The following is a 25,623-nucleotide window of genomic DNA, read 5'->3' as shown; positions in this document are numbered from 1 at the left end:
GCGGCATCGACACCACCTTGAAAGGTGTGGAGCATTACTTCTTTTGGTCGAGACTCCAGAAAGATGTGCACGACTTTGTTCGCAGTTGTTTAGTAAGCTAGAAGGTCAAGTTTGACAGGCATAAGGCACAAGGATTGTTACAGCCTTTACCCATTCCCACACCCCCTTGGAAAGTATTGCAATGGGTTTCATTTTTTATCTCCCGAAGACGCACAGTGGGCATGATGGCATTTGGACTGTCATTGACAGATTTAGCAAGCAAGCTCACTTCATTCAAGTGAAGAAAACAATCAAGCCGGATCATTTAGCGAGACTATTCATTGCACATATTTTCAGACTACATGGCATGCCTGAGACAATAGTCTCCGACAAAGATCCCCAATTCACAAGTTTGTTTTGGAGGGCTATTTGGGAGAACATTGGCACACGGTTGCAATTCTCATCATCATTCCACCCACAGACAGATGGCCAATATGAGATTGGAAATTCAGTTGTTCTAGATTTATTGAAGTCTTACAGTTCTGATCAGAAGACTCAATGGGAAATTTTTTGCCTGTGGTGGAATTTGCCTACCATAACACGATCTACTCTTCGACGGAAAAAGTGCCATTTGAAATCATTGAAGGTGCTCCGAAGGTTCCACCCTTAGCACGAAAGATAAGATTTTCGAAGCCGACCAATACACGAGGGACTTGGACACTGCTTTTGCCAAGCTCCGGGAAGCTTTAACGAAATGTCAAGAACGACATAGAAAGGCAGCAAATCGACATCGACGAGACTTGAAATTAAAGGAAGACGATTGTAACAGACTTGGACACTCCAAGTCAAGAATCAACCGCGACAGCACCAAATAACCACACTTCAAAACAATTCACAGATCACAATAGATTTGCACTGGCCCAGCGGAGTTACGTGCCTAGAGATATTGGCCCCAAAGATTGACGCCCCTTTCGGTATTTCTTTTTGTATTAATCAATCATCAAAGTACACGAGAGCGGTTAGGGTTTCACTCTCGGACTCTGCGTCCAGATGCTCTAAGAAGTGAGGCCCTCACCACTAATTTAAAGGTTACAAGGGATCCCCAAAAGCAGAGCCCCAAAAGCTTTTAAAATAAAAAGCATCAGTTCTCTCTCTCTCTTAGAGAGTCTTTTTCTCTTTTTTATTAAAAAAAAAGCAAAATTCGCGTCGCTCATCATTTTCCCAAAAAAAAAAAAAGCCTCCGTGATTTCCGGAAATTAGGGTTCTTGGCAGAAATTAGGGTTTGCAAGAATTTTAGGGTTTTTGTTGTCCGCCACGTCATCACTTTGTGACATACCCCCCTCTTGAAAGCATTGTATTCGACCGCGATTACGCCTGCAAAACCGACAAAAGCCATAAACCGTCCTAGCAGACACTGACTGTTAGTACCTACGTACTAGGAACACACATCTAGCACGTGTACGAAATCGACAGTCACATCACACGACATCACAGGACATCACCAGACATCACAAGACATCACATGACATTCAACATTCATTCGGATCTTAGACCATGATTTATCGGCAATGTAGCTAGCAATCACATCTAGGTCCAATCGGGACCTCATCGATGTCGGATTGACTAACCCCTATTGCAACCATGTCTATTCGAGATCAATCAAACCAAAATGCTGCAGTCATTTCGGCTATCAGTTCCTGCACTCACAAGAAGTCAAGAACAAATCAGTATCATTATCAGGAATTCCATTTCATAAAGTCATCCAGCAGAATACTGTCAGCTCTCAGTATCCCTGAAGCTCAAAGAGACATCAGTGACTTTAGTATCAAAATCGAGGCATTTGTTGACAAAGGAGCGGAGTAACTCCCCTCTTGTGCATCCCACTGCACCAGATCTTCGACCAAGCTGAGTTTCTGGGTTCCCTTTGGAGTAGACTATGCTAAACCAAAACATCGAGGTAAAGTTTCACAATCCGAGGAGTATCTGCTAGGTCCTCCTCCTCCATCCACTTCGCATCAAATGCAAGAAACTTCTTGAACTAAACCAAGAACCGCCTTCGGACTTTACCTTTCTTCGTATCATTATGTGCCAAAATCTATTCAGGAACAAGGATCTCCTTGTTTTCTTCCACTGCGGGTTGCTCATCAGGCTCCCCATCATCAAGCACATCACCCTTAACAGGGTTGAAGAGACTCACATGCAATGCATTGTGAATCCTCCAAGTATCTGGCAGTTTCAATCGGAAGGAGACATCATTCATCTTTTCAGTAATCTGGAAAGGTCCGTAGTATCACATACTAAGCTTTGGAAAAAGCCTCTCCTTTCCCTTTTTCTTTCTTAGGCGTGCCTTCTCAAAAGTAAGAGCACCCAATCATCCTCCTTCAGTTTCAAGTCGCGACGATGGCGATCCACTGCCTTTTTCTGTCGTTCTTGAGACTTCTGCAAAGTCTCGCGAACCTTGGCAAAAGCCATATCCAAATCTCGCGAATATTCATCCGCTTCCAATATCTAATCTTTCCTGCTAGGGAAGGATAGAACCTTCGCAGCACTTTCAACAATCTCACATGGCGTCTTCCCCGTCGAAGAGTGTATCGTGTTACTCTAGGCAAATTCCACCAAAGATAGGTTCTTTTCCCATTGAGTCTTCTGATCCAAGATACAAGACTTCAATAAATCTAAAATCATTGAATTGGCAATCTCAAATTGCCCGTCAGTCTGCAAGTGGAACGATGACGAGAACTGCAACCACGTGCCAATGTTCTCCCAAATTGCCTTCCAAAACAAACTCATAAATCTGGGGTCTCTGTCAGAGACAATCGTCTCAGACTCCCATGTAATCGGAAAATCATCGTGATCATTCTGTGTTCTCGAGAGATCAAAAATGAAATCCATTTCAATACTTTTCCAGGGGCGGGTGGATATGGGTAAAGGCTGTAACAATCCCTGTGCTTTATGCCTGTCAAACTTGACCTTTTGGCATACCAAGCAGCTGCGCACAAACTCTTCCACATCTTTCTTGAGTCTCGACCAAAAGAAATATCTCTCTACCCCTTTCATGGTGGTAGCAATGCCGCGGTGACCCGTAAAAGGTGGACAGTGGCATTCAGTCATAACCTTATCCCTCAACGGCTGTGTAACGCACAACATAGTCTTTTTCATCAAGTAGCCTTCCCAAAGGGAGTATCCAGCTACTGTCTCCCCATCCCGTAGCCGTGTGAAAATATCTGCAAAATCTGTATCTGTGGCATACTGATCGACCATATCCTCGAAGCTCCTATGATGTATCGCGGAAATAGCCAGAACCAACGGTTTCCGAGACAAAGTATCTGCCACCACATTCTTCTGTCCCTGCACATGGACAATCTGGAAGTGGAACTGTGACAAGATGTTCGCCCACCGCATCTGCTTTTCCGAAAGCTGCTTCTGTGACAAGAAGTAGAGCAAACTCTGATGGTCTGTAAAGACAGTAAAATCCGCTCCGAGTAGGTAATGCCGCCACTGAGTAAGAGCATGGATAACCGCCAAAAGCTCTTTCTCATAGATCTGTGCTGTCATCTCCGGCCTAGAGAACAAACGGCTCTCGTAAGCTATGACATGGCCTTCTTGCATCAAGACTGCACCCAGACTACGACCACAACCATCACAATATACTTCAAATGACTTCTGCAAGTCCGGCAAAGTCAAAATAGGTCCCGCAGTCAATTTCTCTTTCAATGTCCAAAAGGCAGTCACCTCTATGGGTCCCCACGAAAAAGGTACTCCTTTCTGTGTCAAGGTATGCAGAGGGGAAGCAACCTCCGCAAACTTTCGTATTAACCGCCTGTAGTACGAACACAGTCCCAAGGAGCTTCTAACTTCATGGTGGACATTCCTCAAATCCGGCCAATCACGGATAGTCTCTATCTTGGCCGGGTCCATTTGCACTCCTGCTGCTGCTGACACAATGTGTCCCAAAAAGTGTATCTCTGGTAGGAAAAATTCACTTTTCTTTGCATTAATCACTAACGTGTGATCTCGTAATGCCTGAAAGACTTGAAGCAGATGATCTCTGTGTTCTGCGTCATTCTTGGAGAAAACAATGATGTCGTCAAAGAAAGTGCCAACAAATAGCCTGTACTCTCGAAAAATCCTGTCCATCATCCGGTTAAATGTCGCAGGAGCATTGGTTAAGCCAAAAGGCATCACCAAAAACTCAAATAACCCAAAAGTCGTCCGAAAAGCTGTCTTGTAGACATCTCTCGGCGCTATCCTTATCTGATGATATCCACTCTTCAAGTCAATCCTGCTAAAGCACGAGGATCCTTGTAACCTGTCAAGTATATCATCGATCCTAGGAATCGGAAATTTGTTCTTGATGGTGATTTTGTTGAGAGCGCTATAATCGACGCACATTCTCCAAGATCCGTCTTTCTTCAAAACCAACAACACTGGAGAGCAATACGGTGAAGTACTAGGCTGGACAAGACCCTTTTCCAAGAGGTCTTTCACTTGGTTCATAATCTTTTCATTCTGTACTCGGCTCACATGGTAAGGTGGCCGATTCGGTGGCGTGCTTCCAGGTATCAGATCAATGGTTTGATCTTCAGGCCCTCTGAAAAGCAATCGGCATGAGTGTGGAGAAAAATCTTGGCGTTCTTTTGATCAGGTCAAAACATATTCAACCTTTATCCAGTGTTCAGTTCTCTCCCAAAAGAATGAGTAAGAAACTGAAGTTCATCAAGTACAATCTCTAAGCCCTTCATTTATCAAAGTGGCTTTCTCGGCCCGGTAGTCAACCACGGCATAGTTCTTGTGGTACCAAGGGATCCTGAGTAGAACGTCACTCGCGTGCCCTGAACACCCCTGTCATTGCAAACGAAGTTTGCCAATGCTCGGTGTAATGGCAACATCCCACCCGGGTGCCAGTCGAACTACCTCCGCCTGTAACATCAGTCTGTCGGGCGTAATTCCAAATCGAGCCGCCAATTCCAGGTGAAAAGAAGTTGGCCTTGGCTCCTTTTGTCGGTTTTGCAGGCGTAATCGCGGTCAATTACAATGCTTTCAAGAGGGGGGTATGTCACAAAGTGATGACGTGGCGGACAGCAAAAACCCTAAAATTCCTGCAAACCCTAATTTCTGGAAGTCACGGAGGCTAAAAAAAATAATAATAAATTTTTATGTTTTTTGTTTTTTTTGAAAATGATGAGCGACGCAAATTTCACTTTTTCTCTACTTAATGAGAAAGAGAGAGAGAATGCTTTTGCTTTCAAGTTTTGACTCTCTGTGAGAGAGAGAGAGAGCAATTGCTTTCAAGTTTCGACTCTCTGTGATAGAGAGAGAGCAATTGCTTTTGATTTGAAGCTTTTGGGGCTTTGCTTCTGGGCATCCCTTGTAACCTTTAAATTAGTGGTGAGGGCCTCACTTCTCAGGGCATCTAGACGCAGAGTCTGAGAGTGAACCCCGAGCCACTCTCTTGTACTTTGATGATTGATTAATATAAAAAGAAATACCGAAAGGGGCACCAGTCTTTGGGGCCAATATCTCTAGGCACGGAACTTCGCCGGGCCAGTGCAAATCTATTGTGATCTGTGAATTGTTTTGAAGTGGTTATTTGGTGCTGTCGCGGTTGATTCTTGACTTGGAGTGTCCAACAAGTCTGTTACAACGATTGGGTGCTCTTATGTTTTGAGAAGCCTGCCTAAGAAAGAAAAAGGGAAAGGAGCGGCTTTTTCCAAAGTTAAGCATGAGGTATCTTGGTCCTTTCCAGATAAAAGAAAAGATAAATGATGTCTTCTTAGACTCAAGCTGCCTGATACTTGGAAGATTCACAATGCATTTCATGTGAGTCTATTGAAGCCTTTTAAAGGCGATGTGCCCGATGATGGAGCCTCATGAGCAACCCGAGGTGGAGGAAATTGAGGAGATACTTGTTCCATAACAAATTTTGATACACAAGGACAAAAATATAAAAGGTAAAGCGATTAGGCAGTTCTTGGTTAAATTCAAGAACTATCTTGCATTGGATGCAAAGTGGATGGAGGAGGAGGACCCAGCAGATACTTCTCAGATTTTCGACCTTTACCTTGAAGCATGCGGTTTAGCATAGTCTACTCCGATAGAACCCCGGATAGAACCCCGAATTCAGTGAGGGTGAATCTAGTTCAACGGGTTTGCACAAGAGGGGAGTCACTTCGCTCCTTTGTCAAGGATTACTCCGATTTTTGAAGTCAGTCACTGATGTCCCCTTTATGGGTTTCAAGGATATTAAAGGGCTGAGTAGTATTCTGCTATATGACTTTATAACAGGAATTCCCGAAAATGAAAATGATTGATTTGTACTTGACTTGTTTGAGTGCAGGAATTGAAAGACGAAATGATTGCAGCATTTTGGTCTCATAAATCTCCATAGACATGATTGCATTAGGATTAGATAATCACGCATTGGTGAGGTCCGAAATAGATCTAGATGCGATTACTAAATACGTTGCCGATTGTCATGGTCTGAGATTTGGAATGAATCTCTCTCCAATTTGTCATGTGATGTCATGTGACGTCCGGTGATGTGCCTGTCGTTTTGTACAAGTGTTGTATGTGCGGAGTCTAGTGCCTCGGTACTAACAGTCAGTGTCTACTAAGACGATTTATGGCCCATGTCTGTTTTGCAGGCGTCATTGAGGACGATTACAATTCTTTCAAGGAGGGGAGGGGGGATATGTCATAAACTGGTGACATGGCAAGCCCCTGGACACACAACACGACAAACTGACGTGCCAGCACCGTACGAACGCTCTGTAAAAAGAGCCATACGGATTTTTCGTAAATTACGCTCATTGTTTTTAGCAGCTTTTGGAAGACCAGTTGCTTTTGGAAATTTACTTTTGAAGTTTAACTGATTTTGGGGCTCTGCTTTTGGGCATCCCTTGTAAGAATAAATAAGCCTTAGGGGCTCACTTCTCATGGCATCTAGATGTAGAGACTGAGAGTGAACACCCGCGGACTCGTGTACTTAGCACACATATTAATATTAATATAAAAATAAATACCGAAAGGGGCGCCAGTCTTTAGGGCCAATACCTCTTGGCACGGAACTACGCCGGGCCATGTCGTCTTTTGTGAACTGTTTTTGAAGTGAATCTCTGGTGTGTCGCGGTAGAATCATGACTTGGGGTGTCCAAGTTTGTTACAGATCCTAGTGGGTTGACCTTCACTTCAGCTTGCCACTGAGCTTACCCCCCCCCCCAGCAGTGGTGCAGTGAGAGAGAGGGGTGTTGAGAGCTCGTCTGTGGCTTGACACTCTAGTTCATTTGGCGGGCCCACTCCTTCCGTGTCTTCAAGTCTTGCCCTGTCCCACGAGCAGAGACTGTTCGTAACTTTTGGTTGGAGCAGATTCACACTCTCAAGGGTCTATTTCAGGAGACTCCAAGGCGGCTACGATCGCATGTGGGAGCACAAAGGGTTTTCTGCAACTCTGACGCCCAGGGACTTTCTTCACCAAGGTCCAGGGTGCACCCATATGGCACTACCGTTCACTTGTGTGGCTCTTTCCTCCTCCCATCTTGTGATTTAGACCCCATTGTACATATTGAGTTTTCTCACTGAGAGAGTCTCCCCTTGTTTTTAATATAGCCCTCTCTAGTAGAGGTGGTTGTAGCCCTATGGGCAGTTTTATTAACTAATGGAAGGATCCTTTCTCGGAGAAGAAAAAAAGAAGACAGTTAAGCCTGACCATTTGGCGAAACTAATTGTTTCACAGATTTTTCGGTTACATCGCATGCCCGAGTTCATAGTCTCGGATAGAAACTTCAATTCACTAGTTTGTTTTGGAGGGCAATCTGGAGAACATTGGCACACGATTACGCTCGTCCTCATTCCACCCACAGACACACGGGCAATCTGAGATAGCCAATTCAATGGTTTTGGATTTATTGCAGTCTTATATTTCGGATCAAAAGACTCAATGGGAAAAGTACTTACCCTTGGTGGAATTTGCCTACAACAACACAGTTCATTCATCGACGGGGAAGGCGCCATTTGAAGTAATCGAGGGTGCTAAGAAGATTCCTCTATTTCTAAGCACCAAAGATAAGATTTTTGAAGTGGATCAACATACGAGAGATTTAGACACTGCTTTTGCCAAGGTTCGCGAGGCTCTTGAGAAGTCTCAAGCGGCAGCTAATAACATCGACACGACTTCCAGCTGAAGAAAGAGGATTGGGTGCTCTTACAATTTAGGAAGGCACGCCTGAGGAAATAAAAGGGAAAGGAGCAGCTTTTTCCAAAGCTAAGGATGCGATATTATGGCCCTTTCAAGATTCAAAAAAAGATAAATGATGTATTCTTCATATTGAAGTTGCCAAATACTTAGAAAATTCACAATGCTTTTCATGTGAGTCTCTTGAAACCTTTCAAGGGTGAGGTGCCAATCGACAGGGAGCGTGAGGAGCAACCTGAAGTGGAAGAGAGCGAGGAGATACTCGTTCCACAACAAATACTGGCTCACAAGGAAAGGAAAGTGAAAGGTAAAGTGATATGGCAGTTCTTAGTGAAATTCAAGAACTAGCCGGCATTGGATGCGAAGTGGATGGAGGAGGACCTAGCAATACTCCTCAGATTTTGGAACTTTACCTTCACGCTTTTGGTCTAGCTTCGACTATTCGGAGAGATCCCGCAAATCAGCAGGGTTGAAAAGACGGGATTGCAAAAGAGGGGAGTCACTCCGTTCCTTTGTCACAGGTTACCCAGATGGAATAAAATCGTTGATTTTCCTTTGAATTTCAGGGATACTGATGAGCTGACAATATAGTATTGTATGACTTTATGAAAGAAGTACTTTGAAATGGGAATTCCCGAAATGAATATGATTTATGTGCGCTCTCTCATGTGAGTCCAAAGTCGTGTTTGAGTGCATGTTTGAAAGAAATGACTGCAGCTTTTCCATCTTGATATTCCATATGAGATGGACATGATAGCAATAAGAATTAGTCAATCCGACATCAGTGAGATCCGGTGTGATTGCTAAACACGTTACCGAGAGATTTGGTCCGAGATTTAGATGTGATTGCTAAACACGTTACTGAGAGATTTGGTCCGGGATCTCGATGGACTTTATGTGATTTGATTTGAATGTGATGTGGATGTTCACTAACTATCGTCTTTGTGCAAGTGCTTGATTTGTGTCGGTACTTAGAGTTAGTGTCTACTGAACTAGTTTTTGGCTTGTGTTTGATTTTGTAGGTGTAATCGAGGGCGATTACAATTCTTTCAAGAGGGGGGTATGTCACAAAGTGATGACGTGGCATGACCATCCGGACAATCTCTAGCAAATAAACCATAATTTCTTAAGTTCCAACTTATGGATCCTTTCCGCAGGGCCTACTAGAGTTATTAAAGTAACTCAAATTGCGTGGAATGCTGACGTGGACAGGCTGTAGAGATGCCGCAAAACGCGTTGGCTTGTTGACATGGCAGGCTGTACGGAAACCTGTGATTTGCGTTGGCTATGTGCAGCTTATGGACATCCTTTGAAGAGTCAGCGTCATCGTCTGTGGGACTGTCCCATGGCATAGCAGGTTTGGCCTCAGGCTCTTCAACTACTGCCAACTCTTTCCACAGCCCGACAATACACTTGGGGTGTTGCAGCCTGGTCCACTCTCAAGAGCCTGGCGCTCCACTAAGTTGTCTTCCATCAATAGGATGATCGTGATCCGGGGGGGGGGGGGTCGACCTTCACTCCAGCTTGCCACAGAGCTTACCCCCCACGAATGGTGCAGTGAGAGAGAGATGTGATGGGAGCTCGTTTGTGGCCTGACACTCTAGTTCATTTGGCGGGCCCGCTCCTTCTGCATCTTCGAGTCTCGCCCTGTCCCACCGCAGAGACTGTTCGCGACTTTTGGTTGGAGCTAATTCACACTCTCAAGGCTCAATTGACTTCAAGGAAGTTCCGACCGCATGCGAGAGCGCAGAGAGGCTTTCCTACAACTCTGGCGCCCACGGCCCTTCTTCACCATGGTCTAGGGTATACCTAGATGGCACTACCGGCCACTAGTGTGGCTTTTTCCTCCTCCCATTTTGTGATTTAGCCCTCATTGTACATATTTTTAATTTTGTCTACTCACTGGGAGAGTCTCCCCTTACTATTGATGTAGCCCTCTCTTGTAGAGGTGGTTTGTAGCCCTATGGGCAGTTTTATTAACTAATGGAAGGATCTTTTTTTTCGAAACAAAAAAGAATGATGAAATGGTATGGCTGATGGTATGTGTCCGTCATACTATGAGGTGGACACTCACTATAGTGGCTCCCCATAGACTTTGGATGAACGATCACATCCAAAGAGACATCAGTTGGGAACTTGTCCTCTAATGAGATCCAATGTCATTTCCATATGCATTGGGATAGTGTACACCCATGACATACTTTCCATATTGGCTTAGAGTATAAGATTTTTGGCCATATGACAGATTTACAAACGCAACCGAGGTGTCTGTACCTAGCTTAATTTCTGTGGATTCACACACCTCCTTGACATTTTATTGCATCTGCGCATTGCAAAGTGTGATGCATAGCATGGAGCATGCCCATTGATTGATTATGGCATGTTGACGTTTTACTTAACATTGTGCTATGTTAGTGTGTGTAGTTGTAATCGAGGACGATTACTCTTCTTTAAGAGAGAGAGGTATGTGACAAGTCAATCACGTGGCACCGCCAACCGATGTACGGAATTGTTGAAATGGCAGTTTCACATTCATGGAAAGCTTTTTGGGTGCCAATTATTTAGAAGTTGATTTTGGAAAGATTTTGGGGATCAATTAATAAAGCTATTGACTCTTTGTGAAGTTACTAAAAATAGAATATTTTGGAGCCTATTTTTAAGATGCTTTTAAAGGTTTCTTATGGAGCTTAGGGCCTTTAAATACGAATCCTAGCCTCAGTTGTAAATTGGATCAGGTGCATGGGTGCACACAATTGTACTCTCTTGACGAATAAATAAAGACATATCGACATGGACGCTCAACTTGAGAGCCAATACTTTCTACACCGGAACTCCGCCACTCTCGTGTGGTCTACAAGTGCAAGTGTGATTTTCTCAATTCTTTTAAGTCTTCTCCATTGTGATTACGTGCATTCGGTGAGTCATCCGACCAACCGGTGATTACACGTCCTCTTGTTCTTTTGTTGATTGTCTGTCTCTGCTCTGTGTTCCATTGTCTCTCTCTCTCTTCCCCCCCCCCCCCCCCCCCCCCCCCCCCCCCCCCCAACTCCGTTGTGCACTCTTACATTAATTAGACTTTGGGGCAATGGGGGTGGTCTTTTCCTATGAGGAAAGCCATCATAGATTTTGGTTTTCAACGTCCCTCAAATATGCACCTTACACACAATTCGTCTTTCTAGATAATTGCCTGTCTATTTTCCTAAATGTGTGTTGAGCTGAACATTCTTGCTTTACAATGTCCTATTCTAGTCTCACATCTTTGCATAGCTCGGTAGATGAGCTATATTCACGAGATAAGATATTGAGCACCATGCTTTTGAAGTTTTGAATCCCAACATTTTCTCCATTATATTTCATTCATCTAATGCACAAGAGTGTTGTTAATCAAAAAAACTGGTTTTGAAAAAGGGTGTGTGTGGAAAGAGAGCATACGATGTGGAAATGAGCAACTCCCTTTCGAGAGCTTCCTCACAAGCAGCAAGAGAGGCTAGTGCAACTTCAGCATCTTGCATTAGTTTGGTTTTCTTCCTGCCCAGTGTGCCCGACTTCGTCATAATTCCAAGCATTGATCGACGTTTTTGACGATCCTCTAAAACGTCAAAAGGAATCACAGACTCAAGAAGTTCCTGGAAAATAACCATGTAAAAAAAGATAAGAACAGAGAACATTGACAAAGAGTGGGAGAACTGTTACTAAGAGAAAAATTATATTGATACAGTAGAAGAGAACCCTTTGTCTCTTGACAACTCTTACTGTGGTCTTTGTGTGGATTTCACTGAAATTATTCCTCAGGCACAAGAATAACACAAAAAGACTCAGCATTACTTTAAGAATATTGACCTTCATTGTAGGTTCCTCTTCGAGCACAGAGGTGTGACTCTTCTGCTGATCATCCACCTCCTCTCCATACATAAGAGCTTTTCTCTTTGCTCTCTTTGTCATCCTTCTGAAATATCTCCAGTCCTTATCTGGGCTCCAAATGGCTGCCAGTTCAGCACGTAGCCTGCAAAAGATCTGGGGCTGAAACCACATGGGAAAGCATCAATTCCACAATGGGTAAGCTTATAACTATACCGAAAATGTGGAACACACGTGATTTCCAAAAGTTGATAAAAAACCAACCAAAAAAGTAAAACAGAAGACCATACTTGAAGCACTGCAAAACAGAGATCCTCAAGCTCTGCCTTGACTGCCCACACCCCTAGCCGTGAGGCTAAAGAGCACCACACTGCAAGAGTCTCCTGCGCAACGGCATGGGCCTTTGTTGGAGGCAAAGCATAGCTGCAAACCCACAGCATCATTCAAAATCTTACAAAGACAAACTAAAACCCAGTTGATTTCCTTCTTTTGTAACAATGTAATCCAACCAAATAGAACACAACCAGCACACACATTGTCCGCATGTTGTGCAACCGATCAGCTAATTTTATGAGCACCACGCGGGGATCATTCACCATTCCCAAAAGCATGACCCTTAAGCTATTTATCTGCAAGATTGAAAAAAAAATGATTAAAAACAAGACCAATACACGGCATACAAAAAAGAGCTCTTTAAAAAATTCGTGTGTCCTCAAAATACTTCTCTTAACCTCTTCCTGGGTCAAGCCACCATTATTTGAAGAAGTTCTATGAATAGAAGTTCTCCGGTGTCGACGCAATAACTGCACAGAGACAATTAGGTGCTCTATGTTATATCAAAAACCAACTATGAGTATTTTTAAACCCTCCTCTCGTAGGCAGTAGCTGTACAGTCTTACTTGATTAACAAGACTAAGCTTCCCATAGTCCAGCCACTAATTACAATGGCAGTGAGAGTTTATCTTCTTACTTGATTGATGTGACTCAGCCTTGACACACCAGCTACTAACTTTGCAACATCTCCTCCAAATGTCTCCCTTACATTCCGAAGGTCCTGACCAGTATCATCAATTACATCATGCAATAATCCTGCCACCACTGTATTTATAGCCTGTAAAAAAAAACCCAATCCCCTCTCTCTCTCTCTCTCTCTCTCTCTCTCTCTCTCTCTCTCTCTCTCTGCCTCTGCAGCCCGCCTGCTCGCGCCATGCCCACCACCCTCATGTATGCTTAGTGTGGAACATGTACGCATAATGTGGAAGCACCTGTGCGTGTAGGCCAATTTTTCCTTGTTTCTGACACCGATCAAGCATGAGGAAGCAAAGTGATAAGGCCGACCCCTTAGAAGACAGTTTCAAAATGCAAAGAAGAAATGGTCGAAACCATTAACAATATCAACCACCAACTTTTAGGGACAATAAGAATGCTCGAGGATCGCGTTTTGGCCCAAGAAAGTAAGATCTCGGCAATGGGAGATCGGATGACAGCCCAAGACGGAGAGATTGCATCACTCACGAAGGAGCTCGCCGAGGCACGCTCATGAAACACGCTTGAAGAAGGAGAATTGCAACCTTCAGTAATAGAAGAGCTCAACACGATCAAAGAACAAGTGCGAGCCATCAAAGAGGGGAAAGAGCAACACAAAGAAATGACGACCTCTTGGGTGGACGTTATCACAAAGACTCAACAGAAGGCAGATGAGGCCGAGAAATGGATTGAGGTTGCCAAGAAGGGGAAAAGCAAGGAAAAACGCTCCACATGACGGTGTGAGACCTATGGGACCACACTCAAAGTTGCTACCTGGAATTGTGATGGATCTATGCGTCTTGATGTGGGTGCTTTTGAGGAGAGTTTTACTGGGAGAGACATCATCTTCTACTCTGAGACACATCAAGCCCCTGGGCAGTCTATGCCTCACATTGGTGGATACAAATGGGAGACAGTTTGTAGACAGGAGACACGATCAGAGCACAGAGGGCGGGGCTCAGGAGGAGTGGCAGTGTTATTCAGGGAAGAATTGCAGCCATTGATACATATAGCTCGTAGAGATGCGCAAGCTAGGTACATGTGGGTGAGACTGAGAGCAGAGACTGGTAAATATCTTTACATTGCCATTTGCTACTTTCCCCCAAGTACGTCAGTATATGCACCACCCAGAGGACAATCCCCCTTCTCTATTTTGGATGATGACATATGGGAATTCTCTAGAGATGGAGACATTATCATTCTAGGGGATTTCAATGCTAGGACTGCCCATCATCAGACGGTATTTTATGATACTTCAAAGGAGATGCTTAGAGAGCTGGATACTCTTGAGACGGGCCTATCCAGAATTTCACAAGATGGGGAGCATACTGAGTATGGACGGCACTTGATAGACATGGGGGCTGCACATGGATTGGCCATCTTGAATGGCCTACAGAGATTTCCCGATGCGGGAGGCTTCACATGCTTTCGACACAGACATGGAGCCAGCACGGTAGATTATGTCATGGCACAGTCGAGCCTCATATCTAGTATACAGGATCTCACACTTGGGCCTAGACCTGTTAGGGTGGCAATGGATAATGCTATTGTGTCGCTGACCATCTCTTTCCAATTCAATGTAGCACACATTCCACGCGTAGCAGCCCCTACTCGCTAACCTTCACTCGGGAGACGAATTCTGTATACATAGACGGGATTTACAGGCGCCTTCCATTGAGGAGCCGGGGCGACCTCTGGAGGAGCTTACTACCATACTGCCACAGACATTACATGATGCAGCAACAGAGGCATACCCACACACACAGCCCGAGCAGAGACGTCGTTCTGGGAGCATGCCTCAGAACAGTTGGTATGATGAGGAATGCCGTCACTAGAGCTACACTTCAGAGGGAAGTGCTTTTGGGGGACATCACACACAGACAGTCACAGATTGACTTCCGACGCCTGGTGCGGCGGAAGAAGAGGGCATTTTTGGCTCGGCTGGAGCAGGATCTATACCAGCTATTCTTGAGTCATGACTTGCGTGAGGCATGGAGGCTCTTTCATGAGCAGTCTCCCCCCCCTGCCATTACCTCTACACAGACCTGGGGTCAGTACGCATCATCTTTGTACACAGTTTCTGGACAGTAGCCCCTTCCCGACCCCCCCGACCCATGCCCACACACATGTGCCTTTTTCACCGCTGAGATGGTGAAGAAGGCCATTGACAAGATGAGGACTGGGAGAGCATATGATCATGATGGCTTAGTGGTTGAGCATTTCATGCATGCCAGAGATCTACTAGCAGAGCTTTTAGCAATTATGTTTAACCGTGCCATGTGTAAGGGCTTGCCTAATACTTGGAGCCTGTCTACGATCATGCCTATCTTCAAGTCAAGAGACCCTATGGAGCCTAGAAATTATCACACTATCATGATTGGACACACATTGGCACGGCTATACGCATCCATTCTTGAGCAACAGTTGAGTAGATGGGCAGAGAAGGAGGGAATGCGTGTTGTTGGGCAGGCAGGGTTCAGGAGAGGTTTTTCTACTCTTGACCATATTTTGACACTAAGGGTCATCATCAAGGAAGGCAGATCCCGTGGGAGACGGATCTTTGTGGACTTCCGCAAAGCATTTGACACAGTACCCAGAGCTAGATTGATGCGCAGATTACAGGAGATGGGAGTACCCACAGAGCTCATTTGGGGGATCATGGCACTGTACAGATCAGTAGTAGGGCATGTACGCACCTCAGAGGGTTTATTTACACCGGTTCACTCCACTATTGGGGTGAAGCAGCGATGCCTGCTCTCTCCTACTCTATTTGGTATGTATGTGGATGAGGTTTCTGACTACATTGAGAGAGATGGTGATAGAGGTGCACTGCTGGCAGGGACATGGATTCCGCTATTGTTATATGCTGATGATATTGTGTTGATCTCCGACTCTCCGGAGGGGATGCAACGTCACTTGGATGCTTTGCATAGGTTTGCCCATGAGAGCGGCTTGTCTGTCAACCTTGGTAAAACCAAGGTCATGGTATTTAATACCACCCCACAGTGGATCGGGCGGTCAGCGCCCGCATTCACATATGGCTAGGAAACAGTGGAATATACAGATGCTTACACTTACCTTGGGAGTGGTTTTTAGTGGACCAGCATTTTCTTTGACGAGAGCAACAGAGACTAGATTGACCAGAGCCCATTCGGCATTGGGGAAACTGGAGAGGATGTGTTCACAGGTTCAGTTTCAGGAGCCTCGAACGAAGCTCTGGCTCTTTGACACTTTGGTGGCTTCTGTATTGCTCTATGGAGCTGAGATGATCATCACCGGAGAGCAAGTCATACTGATGGATGGGGGGACATGGAGAAGCCTCTGGTCTCTATGATCTCGCGGCTCATTAGAGCCAAGGCTTCAGTACCACGACCCATTATCTGAGCAGAGCTAGCTGCCCCGCACTCGTAGTTGAGGCGCTCACCAGATCTGTTTCCTTCCTACACCGCTTGTGGGAACTTCCCAGAGACAGATACGCCCACCTTGCACTTGAGTCCTCTCGACAGTTAGCCAGGCATGGAGACACAGCATGTTGGTATGGGGAGATGACGTCATGGTTCCAGGCACATGGATTCGGTATCGACAGATTGCCCCCCTTCCAGTACTCACTGGATGCACCCTCTCTGACTCTTACACAGTCCGAGACGACCAGGCTCATCCGCCAGGACCTGATTCAGCTAGACACCAGGAGGACATGGGTACAGCCAACACAGGAGCTGGGCACAAAGATGGCTTTCTACAGAGAGCATCTTCTCTAGCTTACTGTGGACAGTTTTGCGACGAGGCCCAGATACATGGACACCCACCTATCTCACGGGATACGGTGTGTCATTGGCCAAATACGCACATCCTCACACCAGCTGCGGATCGAGACTGGGAGATAAAGCGGAGTGCCAGCAGAGGCCAGGACATGCACCCTGTGTGACATGGAACCTGAGACAGAGTTACACTACACATGCCACTGCCCCGTCTACTACGAGATACGAGGCCACTTCCACTGCTTGTTCAGAGAGGGCTTTGGACCACTCTCCAAGAGTCATGAGATACGAGGATCAGAGATACCTAGGTTTGTTCCTACGCGAGTTGCGCAGACATAGAGAGAGCCTGATGAGAGGAGAGGCTAGCCAGTCTCAGAGACACATCACAGACTTCTTTAGAGCAGACATTGGGCACCCAGAGGAGCTTACCACAGCAAATCTTGTCGCCTCACACCAAAGGCACATTGATCGATCGAGCGATTGAGCTGGTGAGATCCAAACGACCACGACTGCGGAGGACTACACAGCATCGACGGAGGCTACATCAGAGGATTCGGATCACTTTGGCCCGACATGCACAACGCCCGGTCAAACTACTGTCCATGGAGGAGATTGATGAGATCCGCCAGCGACCGATGCTGAATTCCTGTGACTTATGATTTAGCTATCCCAGCTAGCTACTTAGTTCACACCTACCAGTTTAGGATCCCATAGTACTTTTATTTTATCATTTTGTCATTTCATTTTGTTACTCTGATTTTGTATCAGATTCACCACATTGTAACGCTTTGGTCTCATAGGTCATTTTGGCCTTTTGAAGACGTTAATATAACATTTCATTTCATTTCATCTCTCTCTCTCTCTCTCTCTCTCTCTCTCTCTCTCTCTCTCTCTCTCTCTCTCTCTCTCTCTCTCTCTCTCTCTCTCTCTCTCTCTCTCTCTCTCAAGTGTGGTAGATTGGTTATGCCATTTCCCTCTTGAATAACAGGTCTTGAGTTCAACTTTCCTCTTCGGATAGATCTTTAAGGTCTCTTGGGATAGTTTCCTACGATCTTCTTCCTCTCTCTCTCTCTCGCCTAGACACACATTGGCACGGTTGTACCCATCCATCCTTGAGCGGTAGTAGAGTAGATGAGTAGATAGAGAGGCAGGTTTTAGGAGAGGTTTCTCTACATATTCTGACACTCAGAGCCATTATTGAGGAGGGGAGATCACATAGGAGACGGCTCTATTGTTGCTTTGTGGACTTCCGCAAAGCCTTCAATACAGTGCCCAGAGCTAGATTGATGCGCAAACTGCAAGAGATGGGGGTTCCAAAAGAGTTGATTTGGGGGATCATGGCTCTATACAAGTTAATAGTGGGGCATGTACGAACTCCAAAGGGGATTTCTGATTTGGTTCACTCCACCATTGGGGAGAAACATGGCTGCCCACTATCTCCTACATTATTTGGCATGTATGTGGATGAGGTTGCTGACTACATTGAGAGGGATGGTGATAGAGGAGAACAGTTGGCAGGGACATGGATCCCACTATTGTTATATGCTGATGATATTGAGCTGATTTCCGACTCCCCGGAGGGGATGCAGAGTCATTTAGATGCTTTGTACCCATTTGCCCACGATAGTGGATTGTCTGTTGACCTGGGAAAAACCAAGGTTATGGTGTTTAACACCACACCACAGTGGGTAAGGAGATCAGCACCTACTTTTACATATGGCCAGGAGATGGTGGAGTATACAGATCTTGGGGTAGTCTTCAGTGGACCGGCATTTTCATTGAGAAGAGCAGCAGAGACTAGATTGACGAGAGCTTATGCAACCTTGGGAGGTTTTAGGAAGATGTGTTTGCAGGTTCAGTTTCAGGAACCTCGAACAAAGCTGTGGCTTTTTGACACTCTAGCGGCTTCAGTGACATTCTAGTGGCTTCAGCTACACTCTATGGGGTTCTCGGTGGACCACCAAGGCAGATCTAGTACTACTGATGGATGGAGATGTATGGGAAGGCGTCTAGTCTCTATGATCTCTCGGATGATCCGGGCTAAGACCTCAGTGCCACATGAGATTATTCGGGCTGAGCTAGCTGCCCCTCCTCTCGTAGCTGAGGCCCTTACTAAATCATTTCCTTCATGCATAATTCATGGGACCTTCTCAAAGACAGATATGCTCGGCTAGCACTTGAGTGCTTAGTTCACAATCCTAGAGTGATGGGTGTATATACAATGCACGAGGAAAAACCTCCTAGTGAGGGAAAAAATGTCTCGACGGTCCTAAGTGTGTTCACACACATCACTACCACATGTATATGGTAACAAATCCCCCCTAGAAGTGATGCGGTGAACGAGAGCTAGCACATAAAGTATAGGGAAGTGCCATGCCCTGAGGACATGATCAGTCCACAAAGGGGAGTAAGCCCAAAGCTTTGCAAAAAGCTTCGAAGTTCTTGTGAGACAATGCCTTTGTGAAAAGATATGCGAGGTTGTCTTGTGTTGGCACATAAGCCAAGTTGATCTCTTCTACTTAGAGTCTCTCCCTGACATAGTGGCAATGCACCTCAATGTGCTTTGTACGAGCATGAAAATCTGGGTTCCTTGCAACTGCCACTGCGTTTTGACTCTCAGTGTAGATGATATTGGTAGTGTCTTGTCCCACACCCAAATCAGCCATAAGGCGTCTGAGCCATACACACTCAACCGTAGCTATCACCAAGAGGTGTATTTTTCATGTTGCCTTCTCTAAATACGTATACATATTTTTATTTATTTCATTTTTACTTGTTTTCCCCGGAACCCTTGAAAAGGTGCAAGTGGACATTGCATGGCAAGTGTGGAACGGCTATGAAGGTTTCTCACATCGGGAGTCTAGGTCGGTCAGAGTCTGGAATTGGTTGGGCCAATTAGCACTGAATTCTGATGAGTCTAGGTCGGTCAATCTAGAACTGGTCGAGCCAGTTAGCCTGTATGCGCCAGATGGAATTTGGGCCACTTGGCAAGTCATTTATAACTTTATAAGTTAGTGGGAACTAGAGAATTAACTCAAAAGGGGCAATGTCACCAGCCAGTGGCAATTCCATTTTTGTTTATTTTCTCTTTCTTTGGGGAATTTCGTTTGTTTTACCTTTTGGAAACACCCCTCTGGAAATCTAACTGCCCTGCATTGCATAGCCAGTGTGGAACTGGTCAGAGAGAGTCCAGGCTTGAGGGCTAAAGAGCACTAAGGTTGGACAAGGACTATGGTTAGCCAAAGTGGGGTCATTGGCCAGCCAAAGCGGAATCCTTTGCTACATAGGCTACATTTCAGTTCTAAGTGTGGTTGCAGTGTATAAAGAGGGTCAGATGACCTAGAAGAATGTAATGGCAGAAACTCCTAAATTTTAGGGACTGCTATTTTTGGACGGCAAAATGTCTTCGTGTCATTACGTGCAGTTTGACATGGGGATCATTTTGTTACTCTGCGGCCAAGTCAACAGAGGCTGCAGGTAAGATATTTTTAGACCCGAGGGTCTAAAGCGAGAAAATGCACAAATGAGTGACACTTGGCACTCTAAGGCCAGTTTACTACTTAAAGAGAAGGCAAAAACGTGATTTTCAGCTGTGAGCTCGTTTTTTAGTGCTGTCACAGGTGGGAGAGCTTCAATGGAGTGCTGGCTTACCCTCTATGTACAGTGAGGTGCAGGATGTCATGACCTGCACACCTCTCACTGCTCTCTCTCTACACTATTCTTTATGCTTATGCCCCTCTAGTGGGCTCATCAAATTGACCAATGTACAGTTGTGTGGGTTCATGCGCGATTGCCGAGGCAAGAGCCTCTTGCACAGGTACTGGATTAGCTAGCAGCTAATCCCCCGCAGGTACAGGTGATTCGGAAAGGTTTCACGTGCAGATCTCGCCCGATTTAAAGGGCAAGTAGCCCTACAGGTGCGGGAGCTCGAGGACTTGCTACGGATGCGACCGGCACGCGAAACGGAGCCCGAAACAGTGAATTACAGCCTGCTGTGTATTTTTGCAGGTTTAGGGTTTTGGCCCTAAACGGACCCTAATACCCCCAGGAGGTTCAGGGACGCGAGGGGACCGCTGTACAAGTGATCTGGCGCATTTTCGGGGCAGAAAACAGAGAATTCAGCGTGCTGCAGATTCTCACCAGGTTTTGCAAAGTGACCGTATGCGTCGGGAAAGTCATCTAATGCGTGGGAATACTGACTGTGAAGGGTCCTAGTACAGTTATGCTGCCAAAATCGAGCCAGAACAATTGAAATTCAGCCAAGGTTGTGCGGGGCAGCTTGTAGGGAACCACAGCTTTTATTCCCTCAATTGAAGAACAAAGAAATACCGAAAGGGGCGCCTATTTAGGGGCCAATCTAGTGTCTGACTCGCATACAGATGCATTCTAGCATCTGTATCCCATTCCCCTCTCTTGTGTCATTATAGCACAGGTAAAATAGACGACTAATAATGGGTGAAAGCTAAATCAAGGTTTGAAGTAAAGTCTACCGTCCTTTTTGAAGTTAACAGGCCGGTTACAGGCAAACTAGACACATGGCAGCTCCAGGTGAATTTGCCAATTTCAACATGAAGAGGAGGCGCCCAATTTGAGAGTAGAGGCTGAATTTTACTCATAGTGAGCCAAAGTGTGTGTGTGTGAGTAGTGGGTGCAGTTTTACAATTTTAATGGAAAGCTTGCCTTCTCCTTTGTCTCATGTAGCACGATGATATGCTCTCGTGCATCCCTCTCTCTCCCCTTTGCATATATCATAATGCCCCACTAGTTGGGCTATTCAAATGATCATGTACAATTCTGTGGGTTTTATGCGCGTTTGCTAAGGCAAGAGCCTTTTGAACAAGAACCGGATTAGCTAATTGCTAATCCCCCATAGATACGCAAATTTGGAGTTTTCTCACGTGAAAACTCTTCCAAATCACAAGGCAACTGTCCCATTGAGGTCTTGGGGAGCGTGTTGATGCGTTAGCTCCATCCAAAACGACCCAAAAGAGAGAAATATAGCCTGCTGTGTAAAATTGTAGGTTTAGGGTTTTGCTCCTAGAGTGTACCAGAACTTCACAGAAGCTACAGGGAAGCTAGAGTGTGGTTGTACAGGAGTTTGGGTACTTTTTAGAGGCTATAACAGTGAAAAACAGCATTCTACATTTTCTCGCGAGCCCACACAAAAGCTCCAGAATTGCATGGGAATTCACTCCTGACTTGAACTTTTGGTCTATACAGGTTATAGAGCAGTTATGCTGTAAAAATTGGGCCAAATTCTGAAATTACAGCCCTAGACAAGTTTGAACAGCTTGTAAAGTTGCTTGGGGATTTCCCATTTCAATCAAATAAAGAAATACCGCAAGAGGCACCAATCTTTCGGGCCAACAGGGTGTCGGTCATCATTGTGCAGGGCATTCTAGCCGCTGGAAGCAAGTGTTGAGTCTCTCTCCTTTTCATCAGTACTCTGTGCGTAATTAACAAGTTGTAGAATTGGTACAGCCCTTTACTATGTATAGGCCTTTACTATGTATAGGCTGGTTTTAGTAGCTGTGAAGACTGCCCTGTACTCAGTTGTGAGTACAGCCTCACAACTGGAAGTGGCCACAGTGATTGCTTCTTGCTCAACCGTGATATGCATAAACTGCCGAGCCGAGCATGAAGCAGAAACCACTTGTGGACACTCGCGTGCCAAAACAACCAGCCCAATCTGAAAAGCATGTAAACCTGGTGGCAATGCTCCCCCCCTTGGGATAAAACAACCCAAGATGTAAAGTACCACTCAAGTAACGAAAGATCTGCTTGACAGCCTGCCAATGATTAGACATAGGGCAATGCATAAATCTGCTGACTTGTGAGACTGCAAATTGAATATCTGGCCTTGTATTGCATACATAAATAAGGCATCCAACAACAGTTCGGTAAAGAGTGACATCGGCAGGATCACTAGCATCACGAAGACTCAATTTCAAACCTCTTTCCATGAGAGTGGCAATAGGTTTGCAATTCTCAAGTCCAAACTTACATAGCAATGTCTCTATGTAACTTGTCTGACACAAGGCAATACCACCATCACACTGACTAACCTGTAGCCCAAGTAATGATGCAACAGCCCCAAATCTTTCATCTTGAAAGTAGCATTCAAATCAGCCTTAAATTCAACAATATGTGCATCATTTGGACTAGTGATCAGCAAATCATCCACATATAGAACAACGATGAGGAGTACATCGCCCTCACGTTTTACTTACAAAGTGCTTTCTGTTGGATTGTTACAAAAGCCTCGTTTAACCAAATGAGTGTCAACTTTCTCATACCAAGCAAAAGGAGATTGCTTCAACCCATACAAAGCTTTCTTACATTTGGACACTTTATCTTCCTCCCCTTTAATGACAAAACCACAAGGCTGCGTTACATAAACTCCTCAAATATCTCACCATTTAAGAAAGCAGTAACAATATCTGATTGGTGTACATCCCATCCAAAATGAGATGCCAATACACATAGAAAACGCACAGTAGTCATACATGATACGACAAGTGGGAGCAAAAGTCTCTTCATAATCTATGCCTTTCTGTTCTGCATAACACTTTGCAACAAGTTGAGCCTTATAGCGATCAATCTTACCATCCGGCTTACGTTTCAACTTGTAAACCCACTTCGTACCAATGGCCTTTTTTCCAAGAGCCAAATCACATAGTCCATGTGTCATTTTCTATAAGTGCATCATATTGTGATCGTATGGCAACCATCCAATTTTCTGAATTCTGTGCTTCATCAAAAGGCAGAGGTTCCTCAACGTCACAAAAGCTAGAAACAGCCAAAGCATAACAATCTGATGCATAAGATGCATGGCGAGAACCTGAACGAGTGCGGCTAGACAAAGGTGCATCCAATTTATTGTCACGCAAAGTATGCACCAGCCATTTTGGAATACCTCTAGCCTGCTCATTCTCAGTCCTTTCCCCATCAAGTACATCATGTACATCTACATCAGTAATAGGCTGATCTATAACATTTTGAGAAACCCCCATAGGCTGTACGTTTGCCTCATTCGAATTTACATTCAAATTTTCACCACTAAAAAGAGGTAACAAACTATCACAAATGTCCTCTGAGCTTACATTATTGTCTCTAGTACATGACAGCAAGGGCTGAACAAAATCTTCCACAACACATCCCATGAAACAAAGATACGCTTTGTTTGTGGATAATACAACCTGTAACCGTTGCTTTGAGCATTATAACCAACAAAAATGCATTTGACAGCCTTATCATCCAATTTTCTGCGTTGCGTTTGTGGCACAAAAGCAGAAGGCTGTTTCAAAACGCGCATGTCATCAATAGATGGCTTTCAATCACACCATGCTTCATAAAGAGTCATAGACTGCAAAGCTTTCGTAGGACACCTGTTAAGTACATAAGTAGCACACATGATGGCCTCAAGACAAAACGAAGCTTGATTCTTGACCATACATCGTGCCATCTCTGTAAGCACCCTGTTTTTTTTCTCAACAACACCATTTTGTTGAGGTGTATACGGCATTGTACATTGGTGTTTTATCCCACGACTAGCCAAAAATGCATTAAATTCATGAGACATCTACTCCCCTCCCCCGCAATCGGAACGGACGGTGTCCATAGTACATTTAGAGGTATTTTCAGCCATAGCGAGAAATTGCGTGAAGCACATACACACTTCGAACTTAGCTTTAAGCCGCAAAGTAAAGGTAATTACCAAGGATGGAGTTTGCATGGCCCACAAACATCACTATGCACAAGCTGCAACCTGCATGTATCCCTTACTAAACCATCCTTTCGAAACTTCGAACACTATATCTTACCCAAAATACAGCCTTCACGAACATGCTTCGTAGGTGCTTCAAGAGGTGGCAAAGAAGCAACCATATCAGATTTTTGCAAACGCAGCAAATTGGCAAATTCAGATGCCCAAAACGTACATGCCAAAGTTTTGCATATGAAACAACCTTTGAATCCACAACTGCATTTGCAAAGTTTTGTCCACACTTGTCATACAAAGTGAGCTTATACAGCCACCACATGCAACAATTTCATCAGTGTCATCACCAAAACTAAGATAATAAACTATACATATGTCATCCACAAATTTGACAATGAGACAAGGTCTAGGAAGTGCAGATACAGACAAAAGGTTCTTTTTTATCCCAAGTACATAAAGTGTATCAACAAGCGTCACAAACTGGTGACGTGGCTGGCCCTTGGACACACTTTGAAGTGGGGCAGCAAATACACACACACACCCCCCCCGGCTGGCACCACCCGGAAAACCTGCTGACATGATGACATGCCAGTACCGTACGGCCTTCTGTGATTTGCAGCGCAAGACGCGGTAGCAGGCTGACGTGGCATGGCTGTACGGAAAAGTGCTTTTACGCAGCTGAATTCTACGCAAGACATTTTGAGAAGCTTTTGGACTCAATTGCTTTATTTTGAAAAGCTTGAGAGCTTTTGGATTACAGCTTTTGGGGATCTGCTTTTCGGCATCCCTTGTAACTTATAAATAAGTGGGCAGGGCCCTCATAACTCAGAGCATCTGGACGCAGAGTCTAAGAGTGAGAACCCTCCCACTCTCTTGTACTTTGAACAAAGATTAATACAAAAAGAAATACCGAAAGGGGCGCCAGTCTTTGGGGCCAACATCTCTAGGCACAGAACTTTGTCGGGCCGTGTCGAATCAAGTGTGAATTGTGAATTTTTTTGAAGTGAATCTCTGCTGTGTCGCGGTAGAATCTTCACTTAGAGTGTCCAAGTTTGTTACAAAGGTATCAGAGCGCCGCGGATTTCTCTTCT

General features: G+C 44.9%; 1 protein-coding gene across 2 annotated transcripts in view; it reads right to left on the bottom strand.

The window, feature by feature from the left end:
* Positions 1 to 25,623, bottom strand: part of LOC147445568 (uncharacterized) — a 112,355-nt gene that overhangs the window by 30,537 nt on the left and 56,195 nt on the right. The window contains exons 4-9 of one of the 2 annotated variants that reach the window (XM_086525039.1): positions 12,999 to 13,082; positions 12,760 to 12,831; positions 12,563 to 12,657; positions 12,319 to 12,451; positions 12,011 to 12,190; positions 11,603 to 11,796 (exon numbers count right to left, since the gene is read on the bottom strand). In XM_086525039.1, coding sequence (XP_086381165.1) covers positions 11,603 to 11,796; positions 12,011 to 12,190; positions 12,319 to 12,451; positions 12,563 to 12,657; positions 12,760 to 12,831; positions 12,999 to 13,082 — 758 coding nt within the window. Of the gene's footprint in view, positions 1 to 11,602; positions 11,797 to 12,010; positions 12,191 to 12,318; positions 12,452 to 12,562; positions 12,658 to 12,759; positions 12,832 to 12,998; positions 13,140 to 25,623 lie in introns of both variants that reach the window. The other variant, XM_086525038.1, reaches the window with a different exon arrangement.

The sequence above is a fragment of the Adiantum capillus-veneris genome, chromosome 12 (assembly GCF_014529385.1).
Source record: "Adiantum capillus-veneris isolate H3 chromosome 12, ASM1452938v2, whole genome shotgun sequence".
Classification (NCBI taxonomy): domain Eukaryota; kingdom Viridiplantae; phylum Streptophyta; class Polypodiopsida; order Polypodiales; family Pteridaceae; genus Adiantum; species Adiantum capillus-veneris.
This window is presented reverse-complemented; position numbering and strand designations above follow the sequence as displayed.